The sequence below is a fragment of the Lolium perenne genome, chromosome 3 (genome assembly GCF_019359855.2).
Source record: "Lolium perenne isolate Kyuss_39 chromosome 3, Kyuss_2.0, whole genome shotgun sequence".
Taxonomy (NCBI): domain Eukaryota; kingdom Viridiplantae; phylum Streptophyta; class Magnoliopsida; order Poales; family Poaceae; genus Lolium; species Lolium perenne.
In genome coordinates this window covers 17444242-17472151 of record NC_067246.2, presented here as the reverse complement: position 1 = coordinate 17472151, position 27910 = coordinate 17444242, and the positions used below count along the sequence as shown (strand labels likewise).

The window sequence follows — 27910 nt, the reverse complement described above, 5'->3', positions numbered from 1 at the left end:
CACTAGTCCACAAGATTTAATTGTCCCCACTACCATGATCTATATATAAGCTGCGCATCCTGCATTTCCGTAATAAGGGCATAATAACAAACTGAATTGCTCAACCAACCTCTCGCAGAGGTCATCAACCATTCCATCCTCTTCCTTTCGCCCATTCCAATGTGGTTGATCTCAAATCCAAGTTTCCCTGCTGCGGTAACAGCGCCGCCCTTGTCAAGATCTCCATGCCACCATCTCCGAGCAAATCCTCCTCGCCTCCAGGTCTTTTCTCGAGGCTACCGTCATCGTCCTCATCTCCTATCCGTGCCGCCCATGAGGAGTCGGACGATGATTGCTAACTGTTTAGGTAAGTGACCTATCTTAACTATTTTTTTAAGAATCAAGAACCTCTTGTAAGTTTTGCTTAGGCCATTGAGGTTGTCGTAGACTTATGTGCAACTTTGTAGTGATTAATCAGTCCGTAGATACACCTGCTAACGTGGGGTGGTTCACGTACACGAGCAGTTAACTAACTGGGAATAGTTGTAGTCAACATGTGAATTTTAGTCAACGTACGTTCACTAGTGGAGAATAGACCTATTGTCGCGTCTGTTAAAGGTTTTTGTTCCGGCTGGCCACCCGGGACAAAGGAGGTGGGACAAAAGGTTCAATCGTTTGTCCCGGCCCGCTTACTAGCCGGGACATAAAGTTAACCACATGGCTATGATTCAGGTGTTTGGGCTGAAGGATCTTTTGTCCCGGCTCATAATCAAAACCGGGACAAAAGGTTTTATTTTTATTTTTTCATTTATGTTTTTTCATTTTATTTTTCATTTTTCTTTTTGTTTGACTCGTTACTCTCTCACTTGAACCATTGTTAACACTAATTACACTTAATCTATACTCAAATTCTAGACTTGGACACTTCCCAGTCAGTCACCCATCTTCACTCTACTCCACCATCAGCACGCTTAATTCCTCGGGTTTTTTTTTTTCTGATGTGCTCCCGCGAATATAGTTGTACCTTGTTGTAAATACTACCATAAGATAATAATATAGCATTCCTATTAGAAAAGTGTGAGGAATTTGAATATCTTTAAATCTTTAAACCGCAAGTGGACAAATAATATATGCATAACTATTAGAAAAGTATAAGGAATTTAAATATGGAATAATTTTGTTTTTATTCATTTATTAATATTATTATAAAATAATATATGCATTATTCATATAATATGACCAAATAATTAATATCTTTAAATATTTAAACCGTAAGTGGACAAATAATATATGCATAACTATTAGAAAAGTGTGAGGAATTTAAATATGGAATAATTTTGTTTTTATTTATTTATTAATATTATTATCAAATAATATATGCATCATGCCGGAAATAAGGTTTGAGGGCATATGGTTTCTTGCATGGATGTGAAGGGGTTTCGTGTGAGCAATCATGATGATTTGGGTCAATAATTAGAAAAATGATACGTCCATTATTATTAGAAAAATGTGAGGAATTTAAATAACAATATAATAGAAAGATGTAATATATTGATCGCGATGATTCATATATTCATACATAGAAGGCACACATGACACCACACACCACACCACCATGCATCTACTCATAAATATTAAGTCTGAGGCGATCCAACTGGCTATTGTAGCCAAGTGCCCAGAAATGCCTCCTACCCCAGCTCGAAACCGAGGTGAGCGTCGAAAGCGGCATACTGCGGTTGCTTGTGGCTCAAGGGAAAATCGCCCCATCCAAAAATCAGTGCCTCTTCTTCTGATAATTTCTTAGCGGTCTTCGGCGGCTTGTTCTTCTTATTAAACTTCTTCTGCTCGAGACCCGTCCCAATATAATGATTTGCCAACTCATACAAACTCGGAGTCTGCTTATTTGGGGCGGAGTTCTAGAGGATATGCTGGAGGTTGATTGCAGCCGGAATAATAATTCCGTAGGTATGCAACATATTCACATCACTGTGGATTGCCGCGCCACAGAATCTGATGTTCTTCTCCGCAAGGAAATCGATGAGCAATTGTGGCACTTCATCGGCATGAATAATATGGAAGACCAAAGTATTTTGCACGATGGAGAGTTGAAGGATGGTGGCGCGTTGGTTACCCTTGCGAGGGTCGGTGAACTCGCAGTCCAAGCCCACGATCTTCAAACACAGAATTTTTTTTCCATTGGGATTTTAATGGTTTATGATATCTCTAAATTTTAAGCTACATATATTTGATAACAAAAGCCATGGAAAAACTAACCTTGATTTCCGCGGTGTCGAGGAAATCCCTCTTGACGGTGCAAATCCACCTCTCCACCCTCTTCGCACGAAGGGTGTACGTGACCTTGAAATTCATCTTCTCCAGGATATCGTAGTAGACTTCAGATCGAGGGAAGTCGAGGGAACGCGCGAGCTTGAACATTTCGGGATCCATGAGAGACTCGAGAGAGGGCTGGCCGGGGCGCGGGAGAGAGAGGCCGGCACTGGCCGGGCTCTTTTTTAGGAGAGAGATATGGCTAATGCTGCAGTTTTGGTGGCTATGGAGATCTGAGAAAAGAACAAGGCATGTATATAGGGGAGAGGGAGGTGAAAAGGCCAGTCCATGGCGCCGGCGGCGATGCAACTTCCAGCGCCGACGATCGTTATTGTCTCTATTTTCCGTGTGCAGTAATGGTGAGATGAATCGGGTTCCACGCGGGAACGAACGGTTGGACCTTATGTCTCGGCTCGTGTCTCCAACAGGGACAAAAAGGGTGCCAGCAGGCCGTAAAAGGCCTCATACCATTTTGTCCTGGTTGGCTCCAACCAGGACAAAAGGCCTTAAAGAACCGCGACAAAAGGCCCCGTAGCTTTTCGGTGATTTCGGGCCAACGTGGTCGGTCTATTTGTCACAATTGGAGTATTTTTTTAATATGATAGAAAGTACCAAGCAGTAGTGGGATGGTCCTCTTAATTAGTGGGGCGACGCTAATGCAAGTACCCCAAACTCCCCCACGGCCCCACAAACGCTCTTCTATCCAAATGGCAGCTTACAGGGGCGCGCGGGGGCAGGGACGTCTCTGAAGTTCTGAAGTTCTGAACACGAGGCCCAACAGTGATGACCAAGCAAACAAAATTTTCAAGCTACTGCTAGCTTCTTTTAACGGTTTGCGGTATTGTTATTCCAGTTAATTAGAACATGTCTTCTAAGAAAATGTATCTCTAGGGTAACATTTTACATGATAATCAATTTGTTGACTTAGTATTAGATTCTACATAATTGCTAAACATGTCCATATACTTATGCATACTAGTGCAACAAAATATTTTTTCCATTCAAAACTTAAAATTACAGAAGAAAATTTGATGATAATCGATGGCTCAAAGTGTTAGTTTATTTGTAAACATAAGGCTCAAAAGCCTAACTTAAAATTAATAAAACCACCAATCGGATAGAATTACAATAAAATCAACAAAAGAAAGCAAAATTAAGAAGCTGCTAGGGATACCAGCTTACGGGGCAGCAAAGGAAACAATGGATCGGAAGAAAAACAAGCTACCCTACAATGGCAACACTAGGCAGAGAGCTTGAACTCGTCGATCGAAGCGTGGTCCTCTGTTGCAAGGGTGTGGCGCTGAGACTAGCCCGAACCAACAAAACACCCATGCCAAAGCAAAGCGCACCCATGATCGGCAAAGCGTAGTTGTCTTCATGCCTCGAGATGCTGAAGGCGGAGGGCTTGATGGAAACACCTCCAAGGAGGAGACCAGCGCCCCAAGGGTGTCTCCGTCACCTGTACCAGTCGAGAACTTGCCGAGCTGTTGACCTCACCCAACACCACCCATGAAGACACAACCTTGATATTTATCCTAAGACACATTCAGCCCATGGCATACTGATGAAATCACCGGCATCGCCCGCCGTATGATTCCGGCCTAAGAAACCACCCATCGATATCTATGAGGTCACCCAAATCGGGCAGAGCATTGTGTAAATGTAGAATAACAACGGCGGCGAGAAGCACAAAGAAGGTGAAGAGGGTGTGACTAAAAATGATGAAGAAAACCTTACCCCACTAGAAAAACGCACAAGTAGAGGTGTGATCCAACTACGAGAAAGGAGGGGCATTCGATAGTGGCTCCAAGAAGGAACACAACATCGAAGCCGTCGTTGTCACTGCAGTGGCCAAAGCCTTGCATGTCTTTCGCCAATGTCCCACCCGTAGCATAGAGCCAGCCACTGCCATGAGACCGTGGAGGGGGATCGAAGTCGGCCCCACGAACAACACACCCACTAGTATTGCCGCCCCAAGGGGACGAGGTGACCAAGACCCCTAATCACCTACATCAAGCTCATCGCCGACACCATCCATGCATATCCAAGCAGCCATAGATGCTAGATCTCGAACATGCCCATCCATGCCCGCCCGGACCATCCCAACCCTTCGCAGGCAATGCAGGGTGCCCTGCCAAGAAAGTCACGAGGCAGCTGCGATAGAATGGCACTTTCTCAACCACCCCCGAATCAACCACACAACCGCGGACGGTAACCGGTAAGCACCCGCGAGCAGCGCCCACCCTGAATGATGTTGCACAAGCAGTGTAGGGCCACCCACCCTGGCTAACATGACCCAAGTTCCACAACACCACCAGATCGCGGTCGTCAACCACCTAGGAGAGCACCAGACTAACAAACCCTGTTGTTGAGACCTGGTAGAGGCCAGCCACGCCGGTTGCCTCGCCCTACCCATCGGTCGGACAACATGAGATAATCAGTTAAGCACGATGGTGACGCACGGGATCACGGGCCAGAGCCACCGCAGAGAAGAGAGCTCCAACGGCGACGCCACCGACCAGAGCGGGTGGATCCCTCCCTGGTGCGAACGGGAGGTGCGAGATCCCGCCGCACCCTTCACCGGTGCCACACGGACGTGTCCGATGGCCACCTCTGGGGGTGACGAGTGGGAGGAGGGGCCGACGGCTGGGGAGGCTAGGGTTTCGCCCCTCAGTCACCTGGAGGGGGCGAATTGAGGGGAGTTGTCGTTCTACAGTTCTTCTCGAACAACTGAACCAAAATATTAGTTATGGGTACTCTCTCTCATCACTTTCTAACCTCTCTCTCTCTCTCTCTCTCTCTCTCTCTCTCTCTCTCTCTCTCTCTCTCTCTCTCTCTCTCTCTCTCTCTCTCTCTCTCTCTCTCTCTCTCTCTCTCTCTCTCTCTCTCTCTCTCTCTCTCTCTCTCTCTCTCTCTCTCTCTCTCTCTCTCTCTCTCTCTCTCTCTCTCTCTCTCTCTCTCTCTCTCTCTCTCTCTCTCTCTCTCTCTCTCTCTCTCTCTCTCTCTCTCTCTCTCTCTCTCTCTCTCTCTCTCTCTCTCTCTCTCTCTCTCTCTCTCTCTCTCTCTCTCTCTCTCTCTCTCTCTCTCTCTCTCTCTCTCTCTCTCTCTCTCTCTCTCTCTCTCTCTCTCTCTCTCTCTCTCTCTCTCTCTCTCTCTCTCTCTCTCTCTCTCTCTCTCTCTCTCTCTCTCTCTCTCTCTCTCTCTCTCTCTCTCTCTCTCTCTCTCTCTCTCTCTCTCTCTCTCTCTCTCTCTCTATATCTCTCTCTCTCTCTCTCTCTCTCTCTCTCTCTCTCTCTCTCTCTCTCTCTCTCTCTCTCTCTCTCTCTCTCTCTCTCTCTCTCTCTCTCTCTCTCTCTCTATCTCTCTCTCTCTCTCTCTCTCTCTCTCTCTCTCTCTCTCTCTCTCTCTCTCTCTCTCTCTCTCTCTCTCTCTCTCTCTCTCTCTCTCTCTCTCTCTCTCTCTCTCTCTCTCTCTCTCTCTCTCTCTCTCTCTCTCTCTCTCTCTCTCTCTCTCTCTCTCTCTCTCTCTCTCTCTCTCTCTCTCTCTCTCTCTCTCTCTCTCTCTCTCTCTCTCTCTCTCTCTCTCTCTCTCTCTCTCTCTCTCTCTCTCTCTCTCTCTCTCTCTCTCTCTCTCTCTCTCTCTCTCTCCATAATAAAATTCAATACAATTCTCTCTCTCTCTCTCTCTCTCTCTCTCTCTCTCTCTCTCTCTCTCTCTCTCTCGTTCAATTGGCCCTTAGATATAGAGAAATATAGCAGGTTTCACCTAAGAATACCACAAAAATAGAGTATATATACTATGTGTCAAAGACTGTTTTTTTTTGTAGATGAAAGTTTCCTCTAGTTTGTACAATAATAGCAGTGTTTCGTGGCTCCATTGTTTACCATTAACTTTACTTTAGTGGTAAACCCTGTGATCAATTTAATGATCCTAATCTAAACATATTGATATTTAGATTAGTCACAATGGGAAGTATCATACACTATTATCATGTACACATGATACTAGTTTGTGATACCACCTCCACAATGCATAGTACCATAATATGGTATCATACTTCTATCATATTTAATTTTTTGTAGAATCTCAATGCAAATATGTGTACATGATGTATTTGGCATGAAGTTTTCTAGGTTTATGTGCTATGATACCGTATCATATTATGATATCATTCTCATCTCTCACCTAGTTAATTGATATGCCACGTCAGATTTTTGCCAACACGGCATGTAGGATACTACTTATGATACTTCCATTTGAACTAGTTTTAGCGGCTTCAGTCCTTGTATCCGTCCAGTGCCGATGAAATAATCGATCTAGTCAATATGACGCATGGAGTCTGCTGCCGCTGATGTCTTCTATTCATCTATGCCTCAATATTTCTAGTGGATTGTACTGCACAGAGACGACGCACCTCACATCCTTTGCTTGAAGCATTACTTAAACTTTTTATCTAGCCTAAAAGCCCGTCAAATGGGTGATAAGACATCTCTCCAAACACCTTGCAGTTTTTGCTAGAACTGAAAAATTCTAGAATATCATGAAACTGCATTATTCCAAACCCTAGCACTGAAATATCAGTTTTGTAACACTATGGTCTAGAAAATACACTACACGGCTAGAATATGGTTTCTTTTTCAGATACTCACAGAGTGTTCACTAGATATTTACGTCTAGCTGATATCAACACCTTCTAATTGACGCGTGATATAAATTTTTGCTTCAACTAGCCGAGAGGAGTTTGGTAGCGGAAAATGCAGGCCTACGAAACAAGGTTTGAACATCTCATTTCCATCATTTTTTATCAAATGTTTGAGAATGCTCTTCATGAGATTTTCGTCTCAGCTAAATGATTTGATAAAATGCTGCTTAGGAACGGGAGGCTAGAATAAAGAGAGAGCTCGAGGAGCCTAGATTGTCACCATCTCCATACGATATTGCATGGGTGGCTATGGTGCCCCTACGAGTTTTTTCTCAATCTCCATGCTTCCCTCAATGTGTTGAATGGATATTGCAAAACCAAGAGGATAATGGATCTTGGGGTATCGAATTGGATTTGTCGACCAGCAAGTGTACCCTCTTATCTACTCTGGCATGTGTTATTGCACTTAAGAAATGGAATGTTGGTCCACAGCATATCGCCAGAGGTATGAAAAAAGAGATAGATCTACTCGTTAGTGTTGTTTTAAATTCTTCTACTTGAAGATTTCAAAAATCTAAATGACATAACTGATATATACTCACCTGAATACATTTTTTTACCTTCGGTGAGACAGGACTACACTTTATTGGAACAAATTTCTCCATTGTTATGGATGATCAGATTACTGCTCCTATAGGCTTCAATATTACTTTTACTGGAATGATAAACCTTGCCATCGGAATGGGTTTGGAGTTTCCTGGTAGACAAACTGATGTTGATGCGGTTCTTCATATTCGGGAGTCGGAATTAAACAGGTTCATCATACGACAATTCGAGCATAAAAAGTATTTATGTTTTTTTCCTTTTCATTTGTACTTATAGGACAATTGGTTGTTAGTTTTTTCGAAATGGAGGATGGACCCCCAGACTCTGCATCGAAAAATGCATACACATTTTATTAATTTATCTAACAAAGGTCTAAGAAAGTTCATTCATTAGAAGCCACCAAAAAACACCTACACACCTAGCAAGGAGGGAAGATACTGCCAACAGGGTCTTATACCCTGAAAACACGAAAAGCCCGTATCAACTAGCAGCCAATAAGATTGTATATTCCGAATCATCCTCTAGGAGAGATGGGAGCGCTTATCCCGGCTAGTAGACTCTTAGTCAGCACCTCATGCACAAGCTACAGTAGTCGCCATCAAACTGTTGAGCAACCTTCTATATAGAAAAAAAATCTTTGTCATCGACGCTGCCATGATGCCACACTGTGACTCCACCATCGTCTGATCTAGGAATAACCTAGATCTAGGGTCCCCCTCCCCCCGAACATTATGCATATCAACAAGTTAACAATGTCCGTGGACGCCACCATCGTTGGCTTTGACCTCATCAGAGTTGGGTTCTCACCGGCAAACTGCCTCGCCTCCAACCCGTGCCGCCGCAGCTTGGGGCCGCGCCACAGGAGAGAGAGAGAGGCCACCACGTACCACTTCAACTCCCATCGATCTGCCTTGATAGAAGTCTTGGCGACGTCTATTGCGCGATCACCAGATATGTTGCGCCATGGCCATTGCCACCTAGCTCGTCAATGCCGTCACCACCATGGTGCCAGCTAGCCTTCATAGCCAGGATAAACTGCACGCCCCGCCACCTATGGCCACCGACCAGTACGCCCCATCCGTAGATACAGGGGCGGCAACACCGGGGGGAGGGAGCCCCTACCACCGTCCCCTCCGGAGATCTAGAGCATCACTCCACAGATACACATCTGCCCACCCGCCACTTCTAGATGAAGGGGGCCGCCGCACGTGGGCCCTGCCGCCGCCATCCCCCATGTGGGCTTTGCCCAACGACGTCTTCTGGCGGTGGCAAAAGGAATGAGATGGGAAGGGTGGTGGCTTGGGATAGGGTCGGGGAATTAGTACATATGCAAGAGATGCTATTGCGAGTGTAAGTTTGTTGGCAAACTTGTTTCCTATCTCCCTTTCATTTATGAAAAAGCTTCTGTTTTGTAAGTACGAAGATACATAATTAATTTGAAACGGAAAGTGAGCCACAATGTCATTGATATTTTTTTCAACAAATATAGCAGTAACAAATTAGCTACATATTAAAATTTCGAAAATCTTTATATTTATGCAGATATGATGTGGATAAATCTAATGGGAGAGAATCATATATGGCGTATGTTGCTGAAGGGTTGGGGAACCTACTGGACTGGAACGAAGTTATGAAGTTCCAAAGGAAGAATGGGTCATTGTTCAATTCTCCTTCCACTACTGCTGCAGCATTAATCTATTCTTATGATGACAAAGCCCTGCAATACCTAAACTTACTCGTTACTAAATTGGGTAGTGCAGGTGTGACTATGTACCTTTAATTATGAGTTTTTTTTTTGCAAGGATTGGTTTGTTGATATATATCTTATAAAATTTGTCTTTTGCAGTACCAACTGTGTTCCCACTAAATATATATTGTCAGCTGTCGATGGTAGATTCACTTGAGAAGATTGGAATATCTCGTCATTTTTCTAGTGAGATAATGAGTATCCTAGACAGGATATATAGGTAATCATCATGAGTAACTCTTTTCTAGATATATTTAGTAGGTTCTAAATTTTACTGTATCCATCTTGTAGTCTGTGGATACAGAGAGATGATGAAATCATGATGGATATACAAACATGTGCAATGGCATTTCGTATTTTACGAATGAATGGATATGATGTTTCCGCAGGTATTTCCTTGTGATGGAATTTCCCTACTTACTAATTTTATCTTCAGATCTTGACTTAACTCAAAAGTTTCATTTTACGTAGATGAGCTGTCCTATATGTCTGAAGCCTCCAGTTTCTGTAATTCACTACAAGGATATTCGGATGATACCAGATCTTTATTGGAACTATACAAGGCTTCAAGAGTTAGTGTATCAAAAGATGAAATGATCCTAGAAAACATAGAAGAATGGTCAGGCAACCTATTAGCAGAAAAGTTATGTCCTGATGTGTTGCATAGGACGCCAATCTTTGAGGAGGTGCTTGCATGAAAACAATACAATTTAGATAATTGTTGATATTTATATTTGATTAAGATCTCAATTTACATTAAAATCTATGTTTATGTAATTTCAGGTGGACTATGCTCTTAAGTTCCCTTTTTATGCCACAATGGAGCGTCTACACCACAGGAGAAACATCGAACATTTTGATGTCACAGGTTATCAAATGTTGAAGACAGCATACTTGTAAGATTCTTATATTTCCAAAAGGATATATTTGTATATTTATATCAATGTAAACATTGTCCTTTCTCATATATATATGTTGCTAAACTAGGCCATGTAGTGTCAAAAAAGATCATCTTGCTTTGGCTACTGAAGATTTCACATTTTCTCAAGGTATTTACCTGGACGAACTCCTGGATCTTGAAAGGTAATCCACATGTGTTTTCTTATCATATATTATTAACTATCTTTTTTACATGATATATACAAATTCTTTTTACAACAGCTGGGTGAAAGAGAATAGGTTGGACCAGCTAAAATTTGCAAGACAAGCGCATATATATGGCTCTCTCAGTGCTTCTGCTAGTATATTCCCCCCTGAATTATTTGATGCTCGGATTTTATGGGCCAAAAATTGTGTACTCGTAATTATTTTTGATGACTTCTTTGATGTGGGGGGATCAAAAGAAGAGTTAGAAAACCTTCTAGCATTAGTTGAGACGTAAAGTTTCTCGGCTTGATCTCTTTGTCTACTTTTTATCAAGTATTGGCATCTTGTGATGTTCCTAACATGCTATCTTGTGCTTGCCTAATGGTTTTCTTAGGTGGGATGAGTACCAGGAGCTTCAATTTTACTCAGAGAGTGTCAAAATATTGTTTTGCGCTATATATGCTACAGTCAATCAGATTGGAGAAATGGCTTCTATAGTACAAAACCGTGATGTTAAGGAACACATGATAGAGCAGGTAATTTTCATTAGTGACCCCCTAATTCTGAATGATGTTAAGTATAACATGTTGAAAATGATATTTAAGATATAAATGAGTTGAAATTCATCTATAGTGGATACGTACATTGAGGAGTATGATGACTGAAGCCGAATGGGCGAGGACTAAATATGTGCCGACAACAGATGAGTATATAGCAAATGCGTATGTCTCTTATGGACTGGCGCCGATTGTGCTCCCGTCATTGTACTTTGTTGGGCAAGAACTTTTGGAGTCGGCTGAAAAAGATGAAGAGTATAATGAGTTATTCAGGCTAATGAGCACGTGTGGTCGTCTAGTGAATGATCTCCGAGGCCTTGAGGTATATTTGGGTTGCTCTATGATAATTTTTGTGTATCCTCGTACATTTCTTCCCCGTTCATTCGTTATAGCTTTATAAAAATGAATTGTTTACAATTTATATATCATATGATTCACATATCAGTATAAGTCACGGCTTAGTTTAGTGATTCCACTACAATGGTTAAGTCTATTCAGTGGACTATAAATCCCCACTCGATAAATTTTAACACTATACTCCTACCATATGGAAATTACCATATTCCTAATTAATGTGATTGGGGCCATTAAGTGCCAAGGCTATAGGAAAGTACTATTCACGTCACATAATAATATGACATGGCAACAAATTTAAATGACTTATCAAAATCGCGGTTTTGAATTTCTCATCAGAAGTAGAATACAAAATCTGTATTTTAAAGCATTTTTCTTGGAAATAGAAATCTAGATAAACATTTGGAAGGTGTAGTGATTGGGGAGAGGAATATTTTTTTGGATTCTCCATACTGAGAGATATTTCGAGAGGGGAGCGATTTTTGGGGAGGAGTATTAATTACTTTTCGGGTTTCATTTTTCTTTCTTTTCGGAGAGAAAGACAACAAGGCTAATTTCATTAAATCGTCATATTGATACATCCTTTGACATAAATAGAAACTAAGAAGTTTGGAGGCTCCTCATGCCAAGCAATTGACATAGACCCTTTTGAATGTCTACCTAGACTATCTACTGCTAAATTGGCTTCCCTAGATAATGACAAATTGAAAGGATACACAGTTCTGGCAAAGGGAGGAACATTCTTCATAGATTGTTGCTGGTGGTCCCAGAGAATTTTCGTTCTACATCTCACTTCTATCACGTCAAGGCAATCAAAGTTGACTTCAATCATGTTGCACTAGATCTGTCCTGCTAGGATCAAGCCATCGCCAAGGGCACAAGCCTTCATCGTAGACGCGCACTGGTGGAAAAAAGGGCTTTGGTCGCGGTTGGCAACTGCCATTAGTCGCGGTGGCGCAACCGCGACCAAAGCTGCGCGACTAAAGGCCCCCCCCTTTAGGCGCGGTTCCTTACGAACCGCGACTAAAGGCCCGTCCACGTGGGCCGCAGGCGAGCGCCAGGGCGGAGGACCTTTAGTCGCGGTTCTTCTGGCCAGCCGCGACTAAAGGCCTCCGCAGGGTTTAGGGTTTTAGCCCCCCTCCCCCTAAATCTGGTTTCTTTTTAATTTGTATTATTTTATTTCTTTTGGGTTTTAATTCTGAAGGAGTTTCACATATTTAGGCCAACCGCGACTAAAGGCCTCCGCAGGGTTTAGGGTTTTAGCCCCCCTCCCCCTAAATCTGGTTTCTTTTTAATTTGTATTATTTTATTTCTTTTGGGTTTTAATTTTGAAGGAGTTTCACATATTCTACGGTACTGTATACATACATGCATATGAATGTACAATTTCAAACAAATTTGAAATTAGAACCAAAAAGAATTCAAGAGGAATATACAATATATATTCAATATCGGATGACCATATACAATATATATTCAATATCGGATGACCATATACAATTTTGAACAAGTTAGTTACAAATTCTGGTGCATATAAAGTTCTACGTCATCGTAATAGTGTTCTCCTTTAGGATCGATGACTTCCCTCGCCAACCATCCAGCTAGTTCCTCTTGAAGTGGTCGGAAGCGAGCTTCTGGACTAAGCGTCTTCCGGAGGTTATTCCTCAGGATGTTGTTCTCACACGTCTGGTCCCGCTCATTGCGGTATCTCCGGATCCTCTCACAAACATAGTATCCACATAGGTTGGTCCCCGGTGGCTGAGTATCCCAGGTCGTCCGCACTGCCATTTTAAAATGTAGCTCTTTTTTGAATTCACCGACCTTGGTATCTACGAACCGTCTCCAAACCCTACGAGGCAAAGAAAATTAAATAAACAAGAGAGTTATTAATTAGTTACTTGATATTAGGAAATGATGAACGAAATAGGCCGATCGATATAGAGCGCAAATGAATGAAAATAATTACTTTTGCATCATTTTTCTCATGTCGCCCCAAAGCGCCGGATCCATATTCAGAGAGTCGTGGACGAGAACTGAGGAGGTCTGAACTTTAATTACCATAAGAATCCAGTGGAACCTGCGGACACGATACATGCACTATCATGCATAACTCATCGATTAGCCACATACCATGCATGGAGTAAACAAAAGAGAATGTGCTCAAGACAGAAACACTCACCCAAAATGGTAAGGAAATAGAATATCACTTTTCTGTTGCTGTTTTCTAATAAACCGCCACAGGTCATCCTCCACGTCGGCGGGGTGGTGTTCTAACACATGTGAATTAACGATGTGTGGGTCAATGAACCCAACATCATGGATGTTCCTTATTCGCATTTCCCGCTTCTTCATTCTGCATAATAGCGTACACAACAAGATAGTTAGGACGGTGCAGGCAATGAACGAGATGGGGTAGAAATTAATAAATCACTTACGAACGTAGCAACCGATGATAGATTTGTCGAGGTCGCGCAGATTGAACAGCTGGAACAATTCACTCGAGAGGAATTTGTACCCAGTAATGTTTGAAGTGATGCTCATATCTAACTTCCGCATAGATATAGTCTTTGGCGTTTTTATGTTTTATGTAACCCTTGTACCAATTTAGCGAGACCTAGCATTTGTCGAGGTAGATCCCCTTCTGCGCAGGCTCGACGAGAGGGCCATTCTTCACATATGTAAATACTACGTCCTTCATTGGCGCCTCATCAAGGCCTAGCGATTGCACGAAGAGTGATACCTAACTCGGCCGCTTGTTCTCTCGGCACTCGTTACGGTCAATCCATGTCTTTGCCGCAGCTGCTATGATATCGGGGGCATCCGGATCGGCGGCTTGCACTATGAGCGGGGCGATCGATTGTTTACTTTGTTCCCCGAGCTGGGCAACTTCTTTCCCCCTTTCTAATTTTGACTCGGCCTCGTCCTTCACGGCTTTCTTCTCCGCCAACTCTTTCCTGTTCTTGAACGCGAGTGCTTGCCTACGAAGTTCACGTAAATAGTCGTCAGGCAGATTCTTCGCGGCTTGGGACGGTGTGTTCAAAAATGACTTAGCCCACTGCTTTTCCTTGTCAGAATATGCGGCTTGGGCTCGCCCTCTATTTTCCTCTTGACGCTCGCCTTCCATTTCTCTAAATCAGCAGCCGCGCCTCGACTTCCTCGGCACTACTTTCCCAAGGCCTCGTGGGGAGAGGCTTCGATGATACCTCCGGTACCTTTGTTTTCTTAGGTACGTAAGGGTCCGGGTTAATAACCCAGGACTGCTTCGCTTCTTCGCGGAGGTGGATTGGGGCGGTACCGGTGTCGATCACCCGCCGGACGAGGGAGGGGCGGCGGCGTGGGCTGACGTGAATGAGGTGTATTAGGTGAAGCACCACCGCCACCGTCACCGCCACCGCCACCGTCACCGCCACCGCCACCGCCACCTTCACCCCCACCGCCACCACCACCACCGTACGGGGTGGACTTGTTGGCGCCTCGCCGGAAACTTGATAAATTTCTTCTGCCATAGAATGAGCGGCGCTTGACATCTCCAAGTCTTTTCACCCCTTCAGGTGTAGCAATGTCAATGTCCAGGTCCTCAAACCGTTGGACTATCTCCTCCACCGTCACACGAGCATAGCCATCTTGAATGGGGTTGTTGTGGTGGAGTGCTCCAGGTGGTAAAGCACTGCCGATGGCTACCTTCATGGACATGTTCCCGATAGGATAATACAGATGACATGCTTTCATCTCCTTTATATCGTCCACGGGGTAGCGAGGAGGCTCCGGTGCAGTAATTTCGACCACCGCAGGCTCCGGTGCAGTAATTTCTATCGTCGGTGCACCAGCCGGTGAGGCCTCCGTGGAAGCCACGCTGCTTCTTCTCTGCTGGCTTCCGAGATCCATTGGATGATCTTCAGCATGCTGCGCCGAGCTGCATCTCTTTCGGCGACTAGTACACTCACGGTTTTCTTCATCACATCCATTTCAGTTACCAACTTCGCCACAACATCTGCATCCCGATCTATCTTTCTCTTACGGCTTCTGTAACCGTACGGGTCATCGTTCCGGGGGAACCCTATTTTCCACGGAATGGGCCCCATGCCTCGTATACGTCCTCCGTGTTCAGGATTCCCGAGGGCTTTTGTCAGGGCGTCGTTCTCTCTGTTGAACCTGATCCTCCCCTCTTGAGCCTCCCTCATTGCCTCAATAAGCTTTTGGGTGGGTGTAATTATTTTGCCCTGATAAACACACTCCCCTGTCTCCGGGTTCAGCGATCCCCCATGCCCGTACCACCAGCTTTTGGCCCTTGGGTCCCATCCCTCCGTGCACAGGACGGATTCCTCGCGCCCTCAGCTCGTTCTCCATCTTCTCCCACTTAGGCTGCCAAAAGCGATACCCTCCTGGCCCCATTTTATGATTGTACTCCTTCTTGGCCGCATTTTCCTTATTTTTTCTCGATAGTTCAAGGAACTGCTCCGATTTCTTTTGCTTCACAAATTCTGGCCAATCATGTTGCAGTTTCTCATATTGTCCTATGAAATCCGGAGTCTTGCCCTGGTTGACAAAGTCATGGGCTAGATTTTGCTTGTATTTCCGGAATGCGTTGGCCATCCTAGAAAGAGCGAACTGTTTGACTAGCTTGCGCCTCTCCTTGTTTTCCGCAATCTTGTTACCCTCCTCATCGTATTTGCGGTATTAGGAGGTAGAACGAAATGTTCCATAAGCTTGTTGAAGCAATCTTTTTTCTCTCTTATCGACAACAGTTAAACCAACACGTGCCTTCTTTGGCTCATTCCACTCTGGCGGGTGATCGAGACGTTGTCTCTAACAACGGCTCCGCATTGGGCGACAAACTTGGTGGCGTTCTTGCTGGGCTCCAGCGGCCTGCCGGTTGCTTCATCGACAACATCGATGGTGCATGTTTCTCCTGCTTTCATCGTCTTGGTTGCGCCACGCTTTGACGACGTACTCGATTTTTTCGACGATCCGGCCGAGGGCTAAAATAAGAAAGAGAGTCGCGCGCGTTAGTACACACACATTTATTCAAATCGATTAGTTGTATCACCAGACGCTCAATATGTATATATATATATATACCTCGGCGCCGGAGGTGGTTGCTACTTCCAATTGAAGATCGTCGTTTATCGACGTTTCTTCGGCATCATCTGCTTGCTGACGGCGCCCTTCATCTTCACACTCAAGGTTCAGATAAGAAGAGATATCATCTTCTTCTTCTCCGGTCGGCACATATGGAATATCGCCTTTTATGATGCCGAACATATGGTCTTCAGCGTCCGGATCATAGTTGTCCAGAATCGGGTCAGCTCTATCGTCCGCCATATGTCAGTCCTGAAAACATGTAGTCAAAACAAATTAATTAAGTGAAGAAGGGGTGGTGGCGGTGGCAAAAGGGCGGTGGCACAAAGGAGGGGGCCGGCGAGCTGGCCGGGGTTGGGCGAGGGTGTCGCGGACGAGCGCGAGACGGGGCGGTAGACGTCGGCGTCACGGAGAGGGAGGCGTATGCGGAGGGGGCGACGAGGGGCTCGCTCCCCCCTCAGTATACGCGCGCGGTGGCGGTGGTGAAAGGGCGGTGGCGAAAGGGCGGTGGCGGTGCCGAGGACACATAACCCTCGCGCGGTGGTTAAGTTATGTGTCCTCGGCGCCCTAGTGCGTGTGTGTGGCACGCCGTCCTAATGCGTGTGTGTGGCGCGCGCCCCCGGCCGGCCTTCGGGCCTCCGTCTCCCCCCTAGATCTAGTACGTTTTATTAAGTCAAGATTTTAAGTCAAAATTATTAAGTCAAAAAAAGTCAAAATTTTAAGTCTCAAATTACAAGTCTTCTTTTAGTTTTTTAAGTCTCAAAATTTTAACTCTCAATTATTTAGTTAATTTTAAGTCTCAAATTTTAAGTCTAAAATTTTAAGTCTCAAATTTTTAAGTCTCAAATTTTATGTCTTCTTGTAGTTTTTTAAGTCTCAAATTATAAGTCTCAATTTTTAGTTAATTTTAATTTCGAAATTAACAAAAACTAAAACTAAAAAAAAAAGAAAAAAAATTGGCCGGGCCGGCCGGTATGCCCCATTTGAAGTAACAAATTACTTAAAACTATTTTTCATTTAAGTTACAATTTGTAAGTTACAAATTTTGAAGTTTTAATTTTTAAGTACTATTTTTTGTTAAGTATTTTTTTGTTAAGTACTTAGTTATCGACCGGCTAACAAAATTTAAGTTAACAAAATTTTAGGTTAACAAATTGTGAGTTAAGTACTTAGTTATCGACGGCTAACAAAATTTAAGTTAACAAAATTTAAGTTAACAAAATTTTAGGTTAACAAAATTTTAGGTTAACAAAATTTAGGTTAACAAAGTTTTATTTTGTGTCTAACCAACAAAACAAAACAATTCAGATATGATGATTCAATTTTAGTTTTTTTTAAGTCCAATTTTAGTTAATTTTAATTTCGAAATTAACAAGAACTAAAACTAAAAAAAAAGAAAAAAAAATTTGGCCGGGGGTGCGCCGGCCGCGCGCGCGGCGCCCCATGTACTGGCCGGCGCGCGCCTCTCTCTGGCCGGCGGCGCCGCCCTTCCTCTCGTGCGGCGCCGCCCTTCCTCTCGTGCGGCGCCGCCTTCCTCTCGGTGGCGCGGCGGCTGCGGCGACACGGCGCGCGGCACGGGCGGCGGCGCGCGCGCGTTTGTTTGGAGGGATCCTTACGGGCCGGGCGTGGCGAGAAGAGAAGATGGAGGCGGCGATGGCGGCGACGGCGCGGAGACGATGACGCCGCGCGACGGCGTGGAGACGACGAGAGGACGGCGTGGAGACGACGAGGCGGCGCGGCGTCTCGGATCGATGCGCGATTCGGGCGGAGGAAGAAGAATGGCGCGGCGGTTCGCCGTGCGCGAATATAGGGACCCCCTTTAGTCGCGGTTGGGGTCGCCAACCGCGACTAAAGTACCTTTAGTCGCGGTGGGGACCCCAACCGCGACTAAAGGTATTTTCGCCGGTTTTTATTTTCCGCGCGCAAGGACCTTTAGTCGCGGTTGGCCAGGCCAACCGCGACTAAAGCTCTTTTTGAAATTTTTTTCTTTTTTGAAAATCATATAATACATATAATATATCAAAAAAATCAGAAAAATAAAACTAATTCAATTCAAAATTTTAAAAATACAAATAATATATCAAAAAAATCAGAAAAAAAAACTAATGCAATTCAAAATCTTAAAAATACAAATAATATATCAAAAAACTAAGAAAAATAAAACTAATTCAATTCAAAATGTTTAAAATACATATAATATATCAAAAAATTCATAAAAATAAAACTAATTCAATTCAAAATCTTAAAAATACAAATAATATATCAAAAAATTCATAAAAATAAAACTAATTCAATTCAAAATCTTAAAAATACAAATAATATATCAAAAAATTCAGAAAAATAAAACTAATTCAATTCAAAAATTTAAAAATACAAATTATCAAAAATTCATAAAAATAAAACTAATTCAATTCAAAAGTTCGTTGGCCCCCTCTTCCCGCCTCTTTCCGCCGACCCCCTCTTCCCTCCTCGTCTTCCCGCCATTTCTTCCCTGTCTTCCCGCCTCTTTCTTCCCGCCAATTGTTTCCCGCCAATTTCTTCCGGCCTCTTTCTTCCCGCCAATTTTTTCCCGCCAATTTCTTCCCGCCAATTTTTTTCCCGCCTCTTTCTTCCCGCCTCCTGTCTTCCCGCTCCCATTTTTCCCGCCATTTGTCACTACATATAGGTAGCCCGGCTTGGCCAGCATCACATCTCTACAATCTCTCATCACTCTCTCATGGCTTCCACCGCACCCACTCTAACCTACCCGGCGGGTGGAGGAGCTTTGCGCCTCGAACTACCCTTGCCCTCGGGCTACCGCGTCCTGCCGGCTGGAGCCTAAGCGCCGGCGGCGTGCCGGTCCCTCCCGTCCCTCGAGTGCTGCGCGCCGGGCGGCCATCACGAACCACTACTACCTCGACCTCACGCCGGAGCAGCGGATGAATCCCCGCTGGCATCCCGATAACCAGCATACTTGGGACGCCTTCTTCATCAATCGGCGTGAGAGGGCGCTCGCCAGGTATGAGGAGGACGGTCTGCCTCCTGGAAACTTCCACGAGGCCGGCCGTCGGCTATGGTGGTACGGCCGGACTCTGCAGAGCGTCATGGACTACATCACGGCCGGCGATATCCCCGCCTGCGCTACCCTCGATTCGAGCCACGAGCGCCGCCCGGACGGCAGCGACAAAGGCAGCGGCAACGACGCCGGCAACTTAGAAGGCGACGACTACCAGTACAATGGCGGCGGCTATGAAGACTACGAGTATGCATATTATACGCCTAGGCAGGAGTATGACTAAATCACTCCAAATTTCATGTATGTAGGAGTATGACTTAGTCACTCCAAATTTCCTATATGCAGGAGTATGACTTAGTCACTCCAAATTTCATGTATGCAGGAGTATGACTTAGTCACTCCAAATTTCATGTATCATCAGTGCTATCTCAAGTCAATTGAATCATTCGAAAATGGACACCAAACACATCACGGGTAATATAATTCACATGATTCATTCAACAAAGTTTGGTACAATAAATTATTACACATCATTTCTTCCCTTGTGTCCCTGCTTGCTTACGATTGTGCCGTATCCATGGAGCATCCTCATCATTTAACTTAATGCTTGGGTCGGTGTTCACTTTGAAGGGCGGAATTTCAGCAAACATATTATAATCTTCTGACATGTCTGTCTTGTCCTCCACTCCCACGATGTTTCTTTTCCCCGAAAGAACAATGTGGCGCTTTGGATCATCGAACGATGTACTGATCGTTTTCTTATCTTTCCGTTTCCTCGGTTTGCTACTCATGTCCTTCACATAGAAAACCTGAGCGACATCTTTCGCTAGGACGAATGGTTCGTCAAGATAACCAAGATTGTTGAAATCCACCATTGTCATTCCGTATTGCTGGTCCACCTTTACCCCACCTCCTGTTAGCTTGAACCATTTGCACCGGAACAAAGGGACCCTAAAGGAGGGTCCATAGTCAAGTTCCCATATCTCCTCTATGTAACCATAATATGTGACCTTTTGCCCATTCTCGGTTGCTGCATCAAAGCGGACACCACTGTTTTGGTTGGTGCTCTTTTTATCTTGGGCGATCGTGTAAAATGTATTCCCATTTATCTCGTACCCTTGGAAAGTCGTTATAGTCGAAGATGGTGTCTTGGCCAACATGTACAAGCTGATCTACAACCTTATTGTCACTCATTAAATGTTTTCTCAACCAAGCTGCCGAAAGTCTCCATGTGGGCCTTCCTAATCCAGGATTCGGGCTTCCCGGGGTTGTCCGAGCGTAAAATATTCTTGTGTTTCTCAAAGTACGGAGCCACCAAGCTGGAATTGGTCGAAGCTGTGTGGTGTGCTTGATCGAGAGAATGGCCGTCCATACATATCATTGATTTCCTTCCGATCGTGCCTTTTCCACTTAGTCTCCCCTCGTGCCGCGATTGAGGAAGACCAATCGGCTTAAGGTCGGGAACAAAGTCAACACAAAACTCAATTACCTCCTCATTTCCATAGCCCTTGGCGATGCTTCCTTACGGCCTAGCACGGTTACGAACATATTTCTTTAATACTCCCATGAACCTCTCGAAGGGGAACATATTGTGTAGAAATACGGGACCGAGAATGGAAATCTCATCGACTAGGTGAACCAGGAGGTGCGTCATAATATTGAAGAAGGATGGCGGGAACACCAACTCGAAAGCTGACAAGACATTGGATCACATCGATTACGTAACCGTGGTAGAACTTCTGGATTGATTACCTTCGAGAGATTGCATTGAGGAATGCACATAGCTTCACAATGGCTACTCGAACATTTTCCGGCAGGAGCCCCTCAAAGCAATCGGAAGCAATTGCGTCATAATCACGTGGCGGCGTGAGACTTCAGGTTTTGGAACTTTTTCTCCGCCATGTTTATTATTCCCTTTATATTGGACGAGAATCCTGACGGGACCTTCATACTGCTCAGGCATTCAAAAAAGATGACCTTCTCTTCTTTGGTCAGAGCGTAGCTGGCACGACCTTGAAACCGTTCCGGATGCTTTGGTCATCGGGGTCTTTCAAACTTTGCTGGTCCTGCCGTGCTTCCTTTGTATCATTTGACTTCCCATACACGCCCAAGAAGCTTAGGATGTTCACGCAAATATTCTTCGTAACGTGCATCACGTCGATTGCGGAGCGGACTTCTAGGACTTTCCAATATTCTAGCTCCCCGAATATAGATTTCTTCTTCCACATGGCTACGTGCCCGTCAGCTCCCTTCGGAACTGATTGTCCGCCAGGACCCTTTCCAAAGATGACTTTCAAACCCTTGACCATATCAAATACCTCAGCACCAGTGTGTTCCGCGAGCTTCGGCCGGTGATCTGCCTTGCCGTTGTAATGCTTGCCTTTCTTTCTTCTTGGATGACCTTTCGGAAGAAATCGACGATGCCCAAGGTACACGTTCTTCTTACAATTTGGCAAATGTACACTTTCAGTCTCATGTAAGCGGTGCGTGCATGCATTGTATCCCTTATTTGACAGTCCCGAAAGGTTACTAAGAGCAGGCCAATCGTTGATGGTTACGAAAAGCAACGCTCGTAGGTCAAATTCCTCTTCTTTGTGCTCATCCCACACACGGACACCAGGTCTGCCCCACAGCTGTAAAAGTTCATCAACTAATGGCCTTAGGTACACATCGATGTCGTTCTTGCAGGGTTGCTTCGGACCTTGGATGAGCACGGCATCATAATGAACTTCCGCTTCATGCACAACCAAGGAGGAAGGTTGTAGATGCATAGAGTCACGGGCCAGGTACTATGGCTGGAGCTACGCTCGCCAAAAGGATTCATGCCATCCGTACTTAGACCAAATCTTATGTTCCTTGCGTCAGCTGCAAAATCTTTGAACTCTCTGTCGATCTTTCTCCATTGCGTTCCATCTGCGGGGTGTCTCAACTCCCCGTCCGACTTACGGTCCTCTTTGTGCCATCGCAACAACTTGGCATGCTCTTTGTTCCTGAACAGACGTTTCAACCGTGGTATTATAGGAGCATACCACATCACCTTGGCGGGAACCCTCTTCCTGGGTTTACGGCCCTCAACATCGTCACCAGGGTCATCGCCTCGATCTTATAACGCAATGCAGTGCATACGGGCATTCATTCAAATTCTCGTATTCACCGCGGTAGAGGATGCGATCGTTGATGCATGCATGTATCTTCGTAACCTCTAAACCTAGAGGGCAGACAACCTTCTTTGCTTCGTACGTAGTGGCGGGCAACTCGTTATTCTTTGGAAACATATTCTTCAACATTTTCAGCAAGTTTTCAAATGCCGAGTCAGCTACACCTGCCTGTGCCTTCCATCTCAGCAAATCCGGTGTGCAGCCCAGCTTTTTCAGACCATCATCGCATCCGGGGTACAGCGCCTTCCTGTGATCCTCTAACATGCGATCCAAATTCTCCCTCTCTTTTTCAGTTTCGCAGCGTCTCCGTGCATCAGCAATGGTCCGACCAAGATCATCAACGGGATCATCACGTGCCTCTTCTTCACCTTCCCCTTCACCTTCCCCTTCACCTTCAGCATCCTCCATGAAAGTATCACCGAAATGAGCAAGATAGCTTTCATCGATGAAATCATCCCCTTCTTCATCTTCTTCCATTATAACCCCTCTTTCTCCATGCTTGGTCCAACAATTATAGCTTGGCATGAAACCGTGCCGAAGCAGGTGCATGTGAACATCTCTTGAGGAAGAGTAACCCTTCGATTCTTACATTTAACACATGGACAGATAACAAAACCCTCCTGCTTGTTCGCATTAGCCACTACGAGGAAATCTTTCAAACCCGCACTGAACTCGCCGGAGAGTCGGTTACCGTACATCCATTGTCGATTCATCTGCATTATTATAATATAAAATATATAATTAACCATCATGCATTTGTTAAACTAACTAGCTACAAACAATATAAATTAAACAATGAACTACACACACATGCACATTTTATCAACGACACATCAAAGGTTCAAGTTGCTAACCGCGATCGAGGAGGAAAAAATAAATGAGAAAGCTCAAGTGTGGCTCCAACACTTCATATCATGTTTGTTTCATGCTCTTGGGGCATTTCATCAAACACCTTATGTGCATAAGAGGAACCAAAAGCAAACCTAACACCCACTTGTGAGCTTGTGAAGAGAATGGCACCAAATGGCTAAGTGTTGGCTGCTGGATGGGTATATATAGGGGAGGGGCTTTAGTCCCGGTTGGCCTGGCCAACCGCGACTAAAGGCCTTCGGGCACCTTTAGTCGCGGTTGGCCTGGCCAACCGCGACTAAAGACCCCCCACGTGCACCGGCTGGCCACCGAGCGCCCTGGGCCCAGGCCTTTGGTCGCGGTTCTCCTCCCGAACCGCGACTAAAGGTACCATTTGTCGCGGATCCTGCAGCATCGCGACTTATGGGGCTCACCCGAAGCCTGTTTTTCCACCAGTGGCGTCTGCGGCATACGGTATTCCACATGAGCTCTCTGCTAGATAGTAGCTCCTTTATCAGGAGGAGGTGTTTTGGCTCATAGAAGCATTTGCACCCATTATGCAAACTAATTGAAAAATAATTTTAAAAATGTAAAATAAATCTGACATAAAATGCTGCATTTTATGTTCGTATACAAGGTCTCGTGAAAAAAAACCAACATTTTATGTGCCTTGTACAAAAAAGACTAAAAAAATTCATGTACATAGGTCGTGTTGTAGTATCAAAATTTGGCTTTTTTTAAGGAGACACCGAAAAAATACAAAAATTCTGAAAACTTGTGTACGAACATAAAATGTCTAGATGTACATGCAAAATTTTATTTCAGAATTTTTTAAAACTTCAAAATATATTTTCATACAACGGGTTCATATGCTCCTACGAGCTAAAGTGGATTTTCCCATTAATCAGCTCTCTGCTAGAAAGAAGCTACTTTAATCGTGAATGATAGCTCCTGTGCTTCACGTACCTGAGTCCAAGTCAAAGCCTGCATCCACATTGAGTTTTATAAAGTCTTCCTTTGGTTTCATACAACAATGCCTAGCGATGCCACTTCTTTTCTTTTTTGCCCTTAGTAGTTCGTTTCCAGAGCTGCAATAGATTGCGCAGAGCATACAGGGGACACTGCAGCATTTCACCCCATATCGCCTGCCTTTGCTCCAACCATAAGTAGCAAACTCCACCGGTAGATCATTCCGATCGATCTCACCATGAATTGGAGCTTTCGCTGATCTATCTCAAAGCAATGAGACCAGAACCGAAGATCCTTCAGAACCGTTTGAAGTTTGAACAAATGTGATATAAAACTTCCCATATGACAAGATAATTCAAAATTTCCTTTACCCTTTGGCCACTAGTGGAAAACGGGTCTTTTGCCCGGTTGGTAAGGGCTATATGCACCGGATGCCCAACCGGTGCAAACAATCCGGTGCAAACCCCCCCCCCCCCCCCCCTTTTGCACCGGTTCAGTTACGAACCGGTGCTAAAGGGTGCAGCACGTGGCGGCTCGAACCGGTGCTAAAGGGTCTGCCGCGGCAGAAAAACGCACCAAAACGCTGCCGCAGTAGAACCCCGCTACCCCCATTTTTTCGAATTATTTTCTACTCCCTCTTTTTTTCTTTTTTTCAGAATTTCTAGTATTTTAGTTATTTCACAAGTTTAGTCTCTAACTACCCTTATCTCTAGTCCAATTACTTACTCGTGCTCAAACGTCCGCGCCTCGATTCGAAACTACGCCGTCGCCTCAAGATCTCGTCGTCGGCCGCAGTCGCTGGCTTTCAATTTCTTTTCCGAAGAAACACAAGGTCTGCCTCACGTGTGGAAATTACACGAGCCGGTGGGTTGGGTACGTGGGGAATTTCTCGGGATCTGCGGGGAAAAAACTCTACTAGAGAGGTAAACCGGTAGTTCGGGATTTTTCAGGATGGGCCAGAAATTTCCCCTCCAAATCCATATAATACCAAATAAGTAAACGGGTCTTAAGATGGTCTCTTCTTCCTCGAAAACAAGATTGTCGAGTTTATCATCCTCAAAACTAGGATTGAAAATGAAAGGGAAACTTTCCTTCTGTTTCCAAAGAAAAAGGAAATGGAGGGCAAAATACGGAAAAGGAAGCAGTATTTGGAGGTAATGAAACGGAAACGGCAAAATCATAAACGGAAACGGAAAAGAAAACGAGGGAGCCCTTTCTGACGGAAAGGGAAACGGCAGGGGATATTCCGAAAAATAAATACGAAAAGTTTCCGAAAATATAATCTGAGACGCCCGTGCATTTAGTAGGCCTACATTTACACATGAAACTGGGTTTGGCCACATATCAAGTCCACTAATTACTCTAACCCTAATCACTTTGTATAATTACGTGTGCATGCAGCCGTTAAGCTATGTGTGTTAATTTATACTGAATTGCCGCTTGTCGAAGTTAAGTGATATATCTTGTCTTATTTTTATTTATTTATGTGTGTCTTTCAGTCTACAAATCAAGGTATTACATGCCGCATTGTGTTGTGGCAAATATCCGTTTTCGTAACGTATCCGTTCTGTATTCATATCCGATGATTTCCGTTTTCATATTCGTTTCCGGGGTTTTCGATTTCATTTTCAATTCCGACAATATAGAGGAAAACAAAAACGATAAAACATATTTCCGTCCGTTTTCATTTCATTTTCAACCCTACTCAAAACCGAGTCTCTGCAACATTCCATCTAGACCCTCATCCTTCTTGGTACCCAAACCACCAGCCTGATATGCTACCTTACTTTCTGAGCGCGCGGCCAACAACGTGCGCGTGCTGGTATGCGTCCGTAGCCCGTAGGTTGCTCTTATATTCGGGTTTACCATTTCTGTTTTACGAAGGGTGTTTCCTTGTTTGCAAGTTTGGCAACTGGCTGACTGCGGTTACTTTTTTGACGTGCTAACAGCATGGTCTCACCCTAAGATGATCATCACATGGCTATTGGGAACGAATCAAATCAGACGATTCTACTTCTCAACCTTTATGACTTGCTCCTCTGGAACCAAGGTCGAAAGGATTGCAAAAAGTCAATCATTCATAACCACTGATGAAAGATTCCTCGAAAATTGAAGGATTAGTTTATATATCTATATATATGATAAAATTGAGCGGCTCTTTTAATTAAGGACGGTAGGAGTAGTTTTTTCGGTTGTAGTATTACTTCTATTACTATCTCTGGTTCAAAATAATTGCCTATATATAATTCTATGTATCTTCACACTACAATATGTCTAGATACATCTATTTTAGGCAATTAATTTGAACCCAAGGAAGTGCATACTTTACTAGAAAATGTATGTTCTCCATTTGAAAATAAGTGACTCAACTCTTTCTCGATACAGATATATATATCTCATCTGTATCAATGCAAAGTTGAGTAATTTATTCTAGAATGAAGGGAGTACTATATATTTTAAGTAAAGGGGAAATATTTACAATTCGGGAGGGGAGTGCATTTATGTGCACATATACTATTAAACCCATGTATTATGATATTGGGACAGATGAATTTGATCGGAAATTCAGGTAGGTTTTGTGTATCCAATTACCAAAATGATTTTTTGCGAGAAATTGCCAAAATAAATTTGTAAGACAGTAATAATATTGTTGTTTAAACTTGTAAACTGTTTTTTGGAGATTCTGACAAAAACTTTACCTACTCTTGTAGAGGGAGAGCAGCCAGGGAAAGCTGAATAGTATTTCACTACTTGTTCTCCACAGTGGCGGTTCTATGTCTGTAGAAGCAGCTAAAAAGGAAGCAGAGGACTCTATTGCCTCGTGTCGGAGAGAATTGCTAAGGTTGGTTCTTAGGGAAGGTACTGTTGTTCCTAAGCCGTGCAAGGAGTTGTTTTTGAGGATGTACCAGGTTAATCATTTGTTCTACTCAAACACCGACGGGCTTAGCTCGAAAACAGAAATGCTCGGGGCGGTGAACGCTGTTATCTATGAGCCTCTCAAACTCCATACCAACAACCCATCTTTAGATGTTAAATCGGCGCAATAAAGATTTCCCAAAGGATCGCATGATCGATTTCTCCAAAGGAAAAAGGATTCTGGTGCAGTATAAATGGTGACAATGTGAAGCATCGTGATGAAGGATTGCAGGATGGTCGGTCTCTAGTATAGTTCTGGTTTCTTGTGTAAACGTGTTCCATGTCTAGGTATTTCCCTTGTTCATGGGGCATTTTCCAATCTTAGATCAAGTACCATTGGATTTTATATCTCTGATTCTCGAGGATTTACTCTACTTCTTCACTCCCACCTATATTAAGAGGTGTATAGCACCATTTTTACGGACAAGGTGTTTTTGCTCCTAGGTGCATATGCTCCCTATATTTAAAATGCATTTTAAATATATTAAATAATGTTAAAATATTTCAAAAGAAAATGTTGAGCATACATCTATACATCTTACGTGTTCATAATATCGTTTCATGAAAAATCGAATTGTTATGTGTCTTGTGCAAAAAAGATAAAATTTGGTGCTAAAATAAGGCATTTTTATAAGCATGTATTTG

The 27910-nt window shown here is 44.0% G+C and overlaps 1 protein-coding gene across 3 annotated transcripts; it reads left to right on the top strand.

Annotated features, from left to right (window-relative positions):
- The first annotated feature begins 87 nt into the window (after positions 1 to 87).
- LOC127341094 (ent-kaur-16-ene synthase, chloroplastic) lies at positions 88 to 27639 on the top strand. Of its 3 annotated transcripts, none has more exons than XM_051366871.1 (14): positions 88 to 346; positions 7038 to 7081; positions 7181 to 7454; positions 7584 to 7764; positions 9098 to 9315; positions 9402 to 9522; positions 9594 to 9691; positions 9774 to 9988; positions 10086 to 10198; positions 10290 to 10385; positions 10464 to 10679; positions 10783 to 10924; positions 11022 to 11267; positions 27061 to 27639. In XM_051366871.1, the coding sequence occupies exons 1-14, from the start codon at positions 160 to 162 to the stop codon at positions 27394 to 27396; spliced, it is 2487 nt and encodes an 828-aa protein (XP_051222831.1). In that variant the 5' UTR covers positions 88 to 159; the 3' UTR covers positions 27397 to 27639. The 3 variants fall into 3 exon arrangements, with proteins under 3 accessions (XP_051222831.1, XP_051222830.1, XP_051222832.1); XM_051366870.1 differs by having other exon boundaries at positions 7584 to 7794; XM_051366872.1 differs by lacking the exon at positions 10464 to 10679 and having other exon boundaries at positions 7584 to 7794.
- The last annotated feature ends 271 nt before the right edge of the window (positions 27640 to 27910 follow it).

Coding starts and splice junctions, on each gene's coding strand:
- LOC127341094 (XM_051366870.1), top strand. CDS start 160: ATGTGGTTGATCTCAAATCCAAGTTTCCCTGCTGCGGTAACAGCGCCG. Junction 10,925..11,021: donor AGGAACACATGATAGAGCAG/GTAATTTTCATT, acceptor ATTCATCTATAG/TGGATACGTACATTGAGGAG. Junction 11,268..27,060: donor ATGATCTCCGAGGCCTTGAG/GTATATTTGGGT, acceptor CTACTCTTGTAG/AGGGAGAGCAGCCAGGGAAA.